Here is an 11481-nt window from a genome sequence, read left to right on the forward strand (position 1 = left end):
TAAATTGCGCTTGTCAGAAACACACCCCCCTCCCTCACTTTCTCTCCTCCTCCCCGCACCATCCCAGTCTGTAGGTAGCTAAGAGGGAGGGGGGGGGGAAAGAAAGAAAGCAGAGGAGGAGGGGGGAGGGGCTCTCCAACCAATGGCGTGCAGGAGGCTTGGCTAACCTTAGCCTCCCATTTTCTCTCCCCCCGATTCAGGGCTCTGACCAGTCAGTCGCCTTTGATTATCAGTTGCCAGCAGCCCTTCTCTTGGCTCCTTGACACGAGCTCCATATAAGGCAGCGATCTCCATAGAAACGTGTCAGTTTCAATAGTAGTGTCAAAGTTCACTATATACAGACATTCGCGCAGATCCCCCTTTCGGAAACATTGCTCTGCGAGTCCTCCCGTTTAAACGCATTCAATTTTTGGGTCTCTCTCTCTCTCTTCTCTTCTCTCTCTCTCTCTGTCTCTCTCTCTCTCTCCTCTCTTTCTCCCCCCTCTCCCTCCTCTCTTCTCTGAACCTCTCTTCTCTCTCCTTTCTCTTTTCTTACATATTCTACTAGTTGTTTTCCCCTTCTTCTCCTTCTTTCTCTCCTTTTTCTCCCTCCTCGTCTCTTTTACTCCATTCCTGCAGAAGAGAGAGGGCTAAACTTAAAGAAAAAAAAAGGAGGAGGAGGAGGAGGAGGAGGCACCCCCTTCGTATTCTTCTTATCGTTATTTTATACATATATGATTTTTTTTGGAGGGAGGGTGTTGGTTCCCGGCTGAAGAGCACTTATTTAAAATACTAAAAAAAGAACATTTTTGGGCGATCTCCAGGGTTTTTTTAACTAGCTCTGTGTGTTATAGCAGAAGAAGCAGAAGAAGGAGCAAGAAAGAGGAAAAGAAGAGGATTATTTATTCGACCTACTTTGGATGTCTCTCTCGCTTTTCCTTTTTCCTTTTTTTGGCAATTATTTTCTTCTGATTTTTATTTTTTCTATTTCGCTGTGAATTCGTCGCCGGCGTGAATTATCCCGTATTTTTTTCCCCCTTCCGTCACCTCCCGAAAGAAGAAGGCAGCTAGAGCCCGGCGCCACCGGCACAACAAAAAGAGCAAAGTGTGTGATCTTCCTCGCCGGCTGCCTCCCGCTCTCCAGCGCTGCCTTCCTGAATGGCTGGCTGCGTCCGGCCCTGGACCTGGCCCCCCGACACCCGCGCGCCCTGATCGCCGCCGGCAGCCTCGCCCAGCGCCCTGCTCGGCTCACCGCGCTCCCCGCACTCCCGAGCCCGGCGAGGGCTCCCGCCGGGACAGCGGCGGCGGCGCGGGCGGCCCCGGCCTCCGCTCGCGCTCCGGCTGCGGCCCCGACTCCTGCTCGGACTCCGGCCCGGGCCCGGGCTCCTCCAGCGGCGCTCGCCGCAGCAGCTTCGGCGGCAGCTCCAGCGGCGCCTGCAGCCGCGACCTCCTCCGCCGCCGCCGCCGCCTCCGCCCTCGCCGGCTTCCTCTATGTCGGCTCAGCCCGCGCGCTGCGCGTAGCCCGAGCGGCCGGCGGGCGGGCGGGCGGGCGGGCGGGCGCCCGGCGCGGGTGAGCGAGTGTGTGTGCGAGTGTGTGTGTGCGCGGGGGTGCGGGCGAGGCGGAGGGCGAGTGTGTGCGCGCGCCGTGGCCCATGCCCGCCGCCCCCGGCGCTGCGCCCCGCGCCGCTCCCGGCTGCCGCCTGTGCCATTTCTGATTTTGCAACTTGGGGAAGAAGAAAAAAGCGAGAGAAGGGAGCTTGCTCGCCGGGGGGTGGGGAGGGGGGAAGGAGAGCGCGGCCCCCCCAGGAACGGAGCGCGGGGGGAGCGGGCGAGGGGAGCAGGGGTGTTGGGGGGGGAGCCTGAGAGCCTGGGGGGGCTGCAAAAAGAGAGAAAGAAAACAGCAGGAACCACAACAAAACGCCAGCAGGGCGGGCGGGCGCGCAGCAGCAGCGGGGCGGCCGAGGCAGTAGCGGCGGCAGCGGCGGCGGCGGCGGAGGCAGCGGCCGGTGCCCGGCTCGGGCTCGGCTCCTGCGACCCCGGGGCGCCCGGCGGGCCCCCCGCCCCCTCCCCCTCCCCCCTTCCCCTTCCCCTTCCCCTCCCAGCGCGCCGGCGCGCCCCGCGGCCCTCGGCGAGCAGCTCGGCTCCCCCCAGCGCTCCCCGGGCCCAAAGATATGGCAATGGTAGTTAGCAGCTGGCGAGATCCGCAGGACGACGTGGCCGGGGGCAACCCCGGCGGCCCCAACCCCGCAGCGCAGGCGGCCCGCGGCGGCGGCGGCGGCGCCGGCGAGCAGCAGCAGCAGGCGGGCTCGGGCGCGCCGCACACGCCGCAGACCCCGGGCCAGCCCGGAGCGCCCGCCACCCCCGGCACGGCGGGGGACAAGGGCCAGGGCCCGCCCGGTTCGGGCCAGAGCCAGCAGCACATCGAGTGCGTGGTGTGCGGGGACAAGTCGAGCGGCAAGCACTACGGCCAATTCACCTGCGAGGGCTGCAAAAGTTTCTTCAAGAGGAGCGTCCGCAGGAACTTAACTTACACATGCCGTGCCAACAGGAACTGTCCCATCGACCAGCACCACCGCAACCAGTGCCAATACTGCCGCCTCAAGAAGTGCCTCAAAGTGGGCATGAGGCGGGAAGGTGAATATTTCTTCTCTGCTTCTCTCCCCACGCTTCGCCCGCCTCCCTGACTCTTTCTTTCTTTCTCGCCCGGGTGGTTGCTGTGTGGGGCTGGGGCTCCTGTGGTCCCGGCCTGTCCCAGCTTCCCTTCTCCCCGCTGCCTTCCTCCCCCGGCGTCTCCCCCCGCCCTCCCCAGCTCACTGCCGCTGCCTCCCCCTCCCGGCCTGCGCTCCTCTCCCCGGCTCCCCCACCCCGCCCGCTGCCTGCTCAGGATTGTGTCCCTGAGATCGTGAGCTGTGGCTTAAAATCCCCTAATTCCCTCTGTCTTGGATGTGCTCGGTGTGTCCCTTTCCCGCGTGTGCGTGAGGCTGCTTGGAGCTGTGCTGGCATGAACTTGGGGAGGGGTGCTTATTTCCCCCAGAAAACTCTGTTTCTGTGTTTTTTTCATTACACTTTTCCCTCCACCTCTTCATACCCTTTATTTAAAATGGGGGAGGGCTGGGGGCTGGAGTACCCTGAACCATAGATTCATTGCTGCCATCATCCTTTTGGAAGCTTAGCTTGGAAAAAGAGGAGTGAGATTTATTGCACTTGTAGGTCTAATTAGGGGAGAAGGGGGGCTTCTGGCCCGTTCACTGGTTCCCTCTCTTCTTCACGGAGCTGGGGCCGCCTCCTCCAGAGCTGTGGCCTTGTTTTCACCCCTCTACTTTGAAAGGAAAGTTTGTGACTGAACCGTGCTTTCATAGTTGTGTCATTTTTTTTAAAGCATGATACTCGTTTTATTTCTTCATCAAACTCCACCCTCTGCTTAAATACTGCATACAAATTACAATTTACAACGGCATTTACCGATCCTTCTGATTTGGCCATAATGCATAGACTGCAGCTGGCATGAGCTTCCACATCATTTAATCCCTGTGTTGTATGGCTTTGTTTTTTTAAAAAACACAACTTTTGATGTTGTATTTGGATATGCTTCATGTTCATGTGGCAAGAGATGCAGTACTTTTCTTATAAATATATTTAGCCATTTACAGTTAAAGTTTATCTCTTGACAATCATTAAAGATGTCTTATAGTCAAATTAGCGAACCAGTCAATTTTGCAGAATGCAGATTACTCCTTCTTGTAATTGACTTTAAAATTATATTTTATATGCCACAAGAAAAGAAATTGAATTCCTTCAGATCTTAAGGAGCAGACAAATATGACTACTTCATTTCTAGCTCCAGGGAGATTTTGTAGGCATCTGAAAAAAAAAACAAAAAAACAAAAAACTTTGAATTGTACTCTCACTTAATTGAAAAATAACTGCCAAGTTCAAAACTATAATTAGAAAAAAGTATTCTAGCCATTATGTTTCAAGAGCTTAAATTGCACTGGAACTTGCATTAAAATTAGAATCAAAGCAAACTTCAGAAAATAGAGCAAAACCTGAAATAAGACAGCTACATGTACATGAACATATCTATATTAATTTGTTGGGGGGAAAAGTTCAGTAGCCCTAACTTTTCCTAAAGTTGTCTTTGTTTACATGGCAATTTAAAACGCTGGCACTGTTGAAGTAAAACATACACATAAAAAAAAAAAAAAAAAAAAAAAAAAAAAAAAAAACTTTGGTCAGCTTTAAGAACTCAAAGCATGCTTACGTTTTGCATTCAGATGGTTAATGAATCCAGTGTTTTTGCAGTTGAAAGCTCGTGCATTCACTGGGCAAAAGCTGGCTGCAGGTTGCAGTGGCACCGCGCAGGACAGACATTAATTATATTTCCTACTTTTTTCAATAATGTTTGGCTACTGTAAGTTCAACTTTTTTTCTTGAAATTTTTCAATTTTCTGTTGCTTTTAATAGTGAGAACTTTGTATGGGGCGACGGGGAGGAGAGGAGAAGGGAGGGGCGCAGGATACTTGTTCTCTACTCAAAAGTTGTAAGTGGTTAGTAGGATATGTAACTTGTGTCTATTTTAAGAATTATTCTATAGCATTTTAAGAGAATGTGGAAACATTTTATCAGCAAAACGCTGCTTGCTTGCAAATGAGGAGGCCGCTAGGCATTTGCCTAGAACCACAACCTTTCTCCGGTTTCGCCTTTTTTTAACCTTGATATTTTTCCCCCCCATTCTGGAGGGTTGAGTGGGGTTTCATTTATCTGTGTGTTCCCCCTTGGTGGCTTAGGGGTTGGGTGACACTTTCTTGACCTTGCCAGGGTGGGGACCCTGTAGTCAGGCCTAGCTCCGGCGGGGCTGTGGTGGCCAGGGGCTCAGGCGATGGCTGGACACATCGAGCTGTGGAGCTGGAGGGCCTCACCCCAGATCTCCTAGCGGTGTGGAGTGTGAGAGCGAGCGGGAGAAGATGCGCGGGGTGCGTGTGGCTGCGGGAAGAGCTTCTGCATTGTGTTGGGTACGCTGCGGCGCGGCAATGTTCGCAAGCCCCCTGGATGCACATTGCCTCTTTTCTCTCTTTCTTTTTGTCAGCGGTTCAGCGAGGAAGAATGCCTCCAACCCAGCCCAATCCAGGCCAGTACGCACTCACCAACGGGGACCCCCTCAACGGCCACTGCTACCTGTCCGGCTACATCTCGCTGCTGCTGCGCGCCGAGCCCTACCCCACGTCGCGCTACGGCAGCCAGTGCATGCAGCCCAATAACATTATGGGCATCGAGAACATCTGCGAGCTGGCGGCGCGCCTGCTCTTCAGCGCCGTCGAGTGGGCCCGCAACATCCCCTTCTTCCCGGATCTGCAGATCACCGACCAGGTGTCCCTGTTACGCCTCACCTGGAGCGAGCTGTTCGTGCTCAACGCGGCCCAGTGCTCTATGCCGCTGCACGTGGCGCCGCTGCTGGCCGCCGCCGGCCTGCACGCCTCGCCCATGTCCGCCGACCGCGTCGTGGCCTTCATGGACCACATCCGCATCTTCCAGGAGCAGGTGGAGAAGCTCAAGGCGCTGCACGTCGACTCGGCCGAGTACAGCTGCCTCAAAGCCATCGTGCTGTTCACGTCAGGTGAGGCTGCGGTCGCGGGGAGGGCAGGCCGCGCCGGCGGCGAGCACAGGCCCAGCGTCGCCCGGGCCTGGCCTTCAGAGCCTCCCGCGCAGCCGGTGCGTGTCGGGCCGGGCCCTCGCTGGGCACTGAGCCTGGCCGGGATCTGTGACCCCCGCGCGGGGACCGGCCGGCCGCGCCGCTGCCATCTTGGGAGCGCGGCGGTGCGGGAACCGAGGCGGCGCGGGTGCGGCCGGCGGGCGGCCGGGCCTGGTCGCGCGGACCCCTACGTGGGGCCGCGGCTGCCGCGGGTGTGTGTCTGAGGCGGGGGGGTGGCGGGGGGGCGGTGCTGTGGATCCGTCTGGCTGCGTGTGTGTGTGTGTGTGTGTGTGTGTGTGTGTGGTGCGTGTTATGTGTGAGCCAGAGCTCAGCGTTTCTGGGGGAGGCGAGGAAAGGAAGAGAACGTGGGAATGTGGCTTCTTACCCTTTGTGGCACGCTCCTTGGATGAGTTTCCCGACACAGAGAGACACAGAGAGAGGTGAAAAGAGAAGAATACGCACAAATAAATCATAAATAATCCCGCTTTATCGCTGCCTGATTTTCCCTTATCGGAAACCATTCATGTTTGCAGTTGCTGAGGTTATTGAGGGTCGTAAAAAACGGATTCGATCTAAACAAGAAAGATAAAAAACAAAAGCAGTACTGTAGAACCCGCAAGTAAGGGAGGATTCCCCGCCTGGAGATGAATTCCAAAGCTATGCAAAACACATGAACGTTGGAAATTTAACAGAGTGCCTTTAAAAATATTAAATTATGTGTAGGCAGTGGTAACATGTATGTTAACAATTTCTCTTATGATAGATGGTTCAAATTAACTTCCAGGAAAGTGCATTAACGTTTCCTTTGAAGGGCTCTGGTCTGAGCCTCTGAGAACATTGCTGGCTTTTTATTATTGTAACATGCAAGAGGGAAACATATAAACGCCCAGGACAGCAGGTAATGGGGAGAAATAGAAACAAAGCCAGAGAGGACGCTGGTGGGAAGTAGTGCTGCTTACACTGGGTCTTGGGCCCTGACCACTGTGAGTAGGGTTAGCTGCAGTTTTACCACCATTAATGGCAGTATTGTATTTAATTCCTCCATTCGGAGAACAAATAAACCATCCCAATAAATCTATCCTAGAGCCAGGCTTTCCAATGGCCAAATTAAAACCATTCTTGAACAGAGATACCAAAATCCCTTTCCTAAGGCCTTATTGAACAGTAAGCAATGGTATAATCTATCAATATTTCTTGGCTTTCATACGTGAAGAATCGTATTTACATTGTATTAAAATGACTCTTAAATTTGCACAATATTGTAATGTAGCAAATGTAGTATTAATATCGATCTGAACAGCAGATAATTTATTTAGACAAGAGCATCTCATTTGTATGCAGGGTGGCCAGAGCCATGGACTTGGACTGCCCCCCTTTTACTTTCAGTGCAAATGCAGGTCTGCAAGTGAGAGAGGGAGTTATTCTTTGCAAGAGGATAAAGTGCAAACCTTAAAACAAATGGAAGATTTATGGAATAGCCTCCTCTGTGTTTGAATGCATTTTATCTTAATAAGTCTTCCTGATGGAAACGTGTTTTTCAAAAGTGACAAAGAGCCTGGGAAGCAGCAACCAGGCTGCCTCAGCTCTGGCAGGCCTGGGGCCTGGCTGGCTGTCTACTACTGGGCTCTTTAGCCAAATTCATCAGGAAGCAAGCCAGTGTCAGGGAAGCTGGGGTTTGAAAATCTCATCCAGCGAGGTGTCTTGAAGCAGAAATGCGACTTGGAACTGGACAGATGTCTTCTCAGGAAAGGTCTCTCCTCTCTTTTCCTTACACCCCCTAAGGTTCTTTGAACCCCCTTGACTTTGCTAATCTCATGCCCTTTCCCAGAGAGAGGTGAAGACTGTGCAGGCTTCGGGCAAGCATTGTGGAATTATTCATGCTTTTCTTTTAACTTTCTATACTAAAACATTCCTGTGAAAAGTGTTCATTCAAAAAGTTTTCCAAAGAAGTTTCTTGAATCAAGTCTTCAAGGTGCAAGGAGTGCCTAGAAATGAACAATAACATTATTTTGTTGGAAAATTGCAGGTAGAATATCTGAAAATGGAAATAGAGCTGTCAGTAGTAATTCACTGCCCCCCCCCCCCCGCCCCACATGCAACACATTTCCACTTTTGACTAAACTTGTTTTGATAGCTAGCCAGAAGGGAATTCATGGGAAGCCTTCTCAAAGTCATCCAACTTTTAAGCAAACTTTGAATGATGGAAAAGACAGTTTTAGACATATTGTCCAATGTGGTTTGCTTTGGCTAAGTATTTGAAGCTGGCACGGGGGTCCCCCGTGGTGGTTTTCACATTTGGCCTCCGGATGGTATGTTTAATCCTTAATATTCTGGACTGCATCCAAGGACTAGGTCGTGACCTGAACTTACTTTTTTAAAAATTCATTAATTCATACACCTAAATATTCCTTCAAATAAATGAGACTTTCTCTGAAAGGAACCATCTAGTTAACATAAATACAATAAATCCATTTTCAGCACAATAATAACTTTGATTTCTAGTTATGGCAGCTGATTACATCTATATTTCCTGAACACTAAACTCTTCTGAATGCACAACATGAAATACATTCTCTGCACTACAAAGGCTAAGCCAGGAGGGCCTGAGCAGTAATGGTTATTTATTTACATAATTTCTTTTCCATACACTGTAGAAGAAATATTGAGAGTTCCCACATTGACACTACCGTATAAAAAGTGTGACATGGATTTTGTACATTATGCCTCATTTTCTTATTTGGGGTATAACTCGTGGAACGTAAATATATACTACATTACATCCCCTGGTCACTTAGCTTTGTCACCACAACCCCCTAGTTGATCTGGGAGCTCATACCTTCTGTCCACAGTTGGGGGAATCCTGTTGCAAAGGGTTGAATGAGTTTCCAGACTGGGAAGCCATACCAGCACCAGGGTTCCTGCTGGAGGGAAGCCACAGAGCTAGCTGGCTGGTACCTGGTAGGCAGGCCCAGCTACAGGCATTCGCCTCCAAAGGAGGGAAGAAATGGAAGCAACCAGCATAGGACCCAGGCAGGCCTTTCCTGGGCTTGTCTTTCTTGGAGCGGCCTGTTTGGGAGTCGGGAAGTGACCTTGTACTCCAAGGGCCCTAATCGTAAATGTCAGATAGCTATTTTACTGAGCTGAGGGAATGCTATATGGATCTTAAAAAAAAAAGAAATCTGCTGGGGTACCAAGGGGTCCTTTTCACATTGCATTGTCTAGGGCTGAGAATGATCCATAGCATACGGTCAGATAATGCATGTAAAGCAAGCTCTATGTAAATATGGGTCTGGGTCTGAGTGAGGGTCATTCATCAGGGCCAGGTTAGCAAGCAGGGCCAAACTCAGGGTCCCTTCCCTAAGCAGTAAAGCCCCACAGAGCTCTTGCTGCCCTGGCCCTGATAGCCATAAAGTCTCATTTGGCTTCCCAAATCAGACCAGTGTGGATATACCCAACTGGCTAGCTGGAGTAATTAGACATCTGAAAGGAACCTAGTCTGTATCTGAGGTCAAAGGAGACTTGCTTCAGAAGTTCTTGAATTATCACTAGTTTTATTTGTATTTTTGCTTGAGGCCATAGCCTTGTAGATGAAGGTGTTAGAATGCTTTGTAAGTCCCAGTTCTTGAAATATAAGAACATAAAGCTCAGAAACTCAGCAGACACAGGTTTCGCTTTGAATCATTTGTTGTGTCTTCTTAGGGTCACACTTGCCCATTCACAATTATACAATGTCATTTTGGGGGCATTGCCATGCATGAATTTCTTCCCAGATCTATATATTAGCAAACTCTGCCTTTGATCTCTAGTCAACCTCCTGACTGGCTAAGGACTCCTCTGTGATCTTCCCGGATTTTAAAATATTTATTATTAATATAAGAAACAAGTGGGTATTTGAACTAGGAGAAGATGCCTTTACTCCATTTCTCCTATTCCATCTTCCCCTCCCTATGCTTGCCTCTAGTTAGTTGATATAGTATAATCTGCTGCCCTGAAATACTTTTAGAGGACCAAGACCTTGGTTGACATGAACTAAGCACACAGATTTTGAGGTGCTGTCATTGTGTGGAGGTGCCTTTTTCTCCCTTGGTCCTGCCACCAAAAGCTTATCTCCCCCAAGTCCCCCCTCAACTCCCCACCACCCATGTCCCCCCCACCCCCCAGTTCTGAAGCAGCAGCAGCTGCTGCCTGTAGCCTAGCTTTGTGTCTGATCGCTGAAGATGTCGCCTTTCTGCAGCCTGGAGTAACTGAGTCATATTCTTCCTGATTATTATACAGCTTACAGAGATGTGGCCAATTTTCAATTACTTGATCTAAGATATAGATAGAAGTGTACATCCTCACCAAGGATTTGCTGCAGAGTCCTTTCTTGCATAGATAGTGGATCTCAAATTCTATATTGCTAAAGCATGGGCTTCATCTGATTCCAGGCACTGCCAGCCCATGATTCCTTACCCCCTCCCATGTGTTTGTTCACTACACAATTTAGGTTCTCCTTGAGGTTTCTGGTTGGGGTTTTTGGGTTTGAGAGGGGACCCCAGGAATCCTTTAAGAACTCCCTTCAGGCTGTATATTTCCTAAGGGGTACTGAACTCCCCCAAATTACAGGCAAAAGGGGTGAAAGTTAATGAGTACGGCCAGAAAGATGCTCCCTTGCAGGCCGAGGACAGGTTGTTAAACACAGCAAACATGGTTCCAGCATTGTACATTATTTAATCCAAAGGTGAAAGAGGAAAAACAAAGGGACTAGAGAGGTTCCTGCCTCTGCATGTGTGTGCCTGTCTCTCCAGCTCCCATAGGCTTGGTGGGGGTTTGATTTATTTTCATTTGGATTGTATTGGGGGCTGGGGAGAAGGGAATGAAGAAGGGGATGGAGAGGTATGGGAGGGTGAATTTTTCTTTTCTCTTTTACTTCTTTTTTATTTTCCGTTTTCTCCTTAAAGAAAAATAATGACTTATTTGTGCCTTTGCTATTTGTCAGCCTAACCGTGTGCTACCTTTCCCTGTCTCTCCCTCCTGTGGCTGCTCGGGCAGACGCCTGTGGCCTGTCGGATGCGGCCCACATCGAGAGCCTGCAGGAGAAGTCGCAGTGCGCACTGGAGGAGTACGTGAGGAGCCAGTACCCCAACCAGCCCAGCCGCTTCGGCAAACTGCTGCTGCGACTGCCCTCGCTGCGCACCGTGTCCTCCTCTGTCATCGAGCAGCTCTTCTTCGTCCGTTTGGTAGGTAAAACCCCCATCGAAACTCTCATCCGCGATATGTTACTGTCTGGGAGCAGCTTCAACTGGCCTTACATGTCCATCCAGTGCTCCTAGGCCTTGGGCGCTTCCCACCTGCCCCCTGTCCCCCTAGAGACTCAGTGGACCCACCTGGGCCAAGGACTCCAAAGCCGCGGGGACACCGGGAGGTGCAGCGGGCCAGGCTGGCCGGGCGGGAGGGAGGAGGGCCGAGACAAGAGCAGCCCACCCAGCAGAAATACAACCCGAGCTACAAAGCATGGGAAAAAGAGACTCTTTTAGGATCAGATCTGTGAGCACGTTGGCGAGGAAAAAAGAAAAGAAAAAAGAAAAAGAAAAAAAAAGAACCTTGTGTCTGTCTGGTGAAAAAAAGAAAAAAAATTGGAAGAGAGGACCATGAGAATTTTAATAAAACAGAAGGAAACTAATGGACCTTCCAGGATTTATTGTGGACGGATGTGGATATATTCTGTACAGAAACAACACATATGGAAGTGGACTGAAACCTATGTAGAAACACACACACACTGAACATTGTTATTCATTTTGTAAAATATTAGTCTTTATTTTCATTTTTTG

At 50.7% G+C, this 11481-nt stretch overlaps 1 protein-coding gene across 5 annotated transcripts; it reads left to right on the forward strand.

The window, feature by feature from the left end:
• Positions 1–364: 364 nt before the first annotated feature.
• Positions 365–11274, forward strand: NR2F1 (nuclear receptor subfamily 2 group F member 1). 5 transcript variants are annotated; one of them, XM_023215061.1, is made up of 4 exons: positions 2151–2266; positions 2390–2613; positions 5066–5593; positions 10700–10980. In XM_023215061.1, the coding sequence occupies exons 1-4, from the start codon at positions 2151–2153 to the stop codon at positions 10978–10980; spliced, it is 1149 nt and encodes a 382-aa protein (XP_023070829.1). The 5 variants fall into 5 exon arrangements, with proteins under 5 accessions (XP_023070825.1, XP_023070829.1, XP_023070826.1 ...); XM_023215058.1 differs by having other exon boundaries at positions 2151–2234; positions 2268–2613; XM_023215060.1 differs by having other exon boundaries at positions 2151–2234; positions 2310–2613.
• Positions 11275–11481: the final 207 nt, after the last annotated feature.

The sequence above is a fragment of the Piliocolobus tephrosceles genome, chromosome 4 (assembly GCF_002776525.5).
Source record: "Piliocolobus tephrosceles isolate RC106 chromosome 4, ASM277652v3, whole genome shotgun sequence".
Taxonomy (NCBI): domain Eukaryota; kingdom Metazoa; phylum Chordata; class Mammalia; order Primates; family Cercopithecidae; genus Piliocolobus; species Piliocolobus tephrosceles.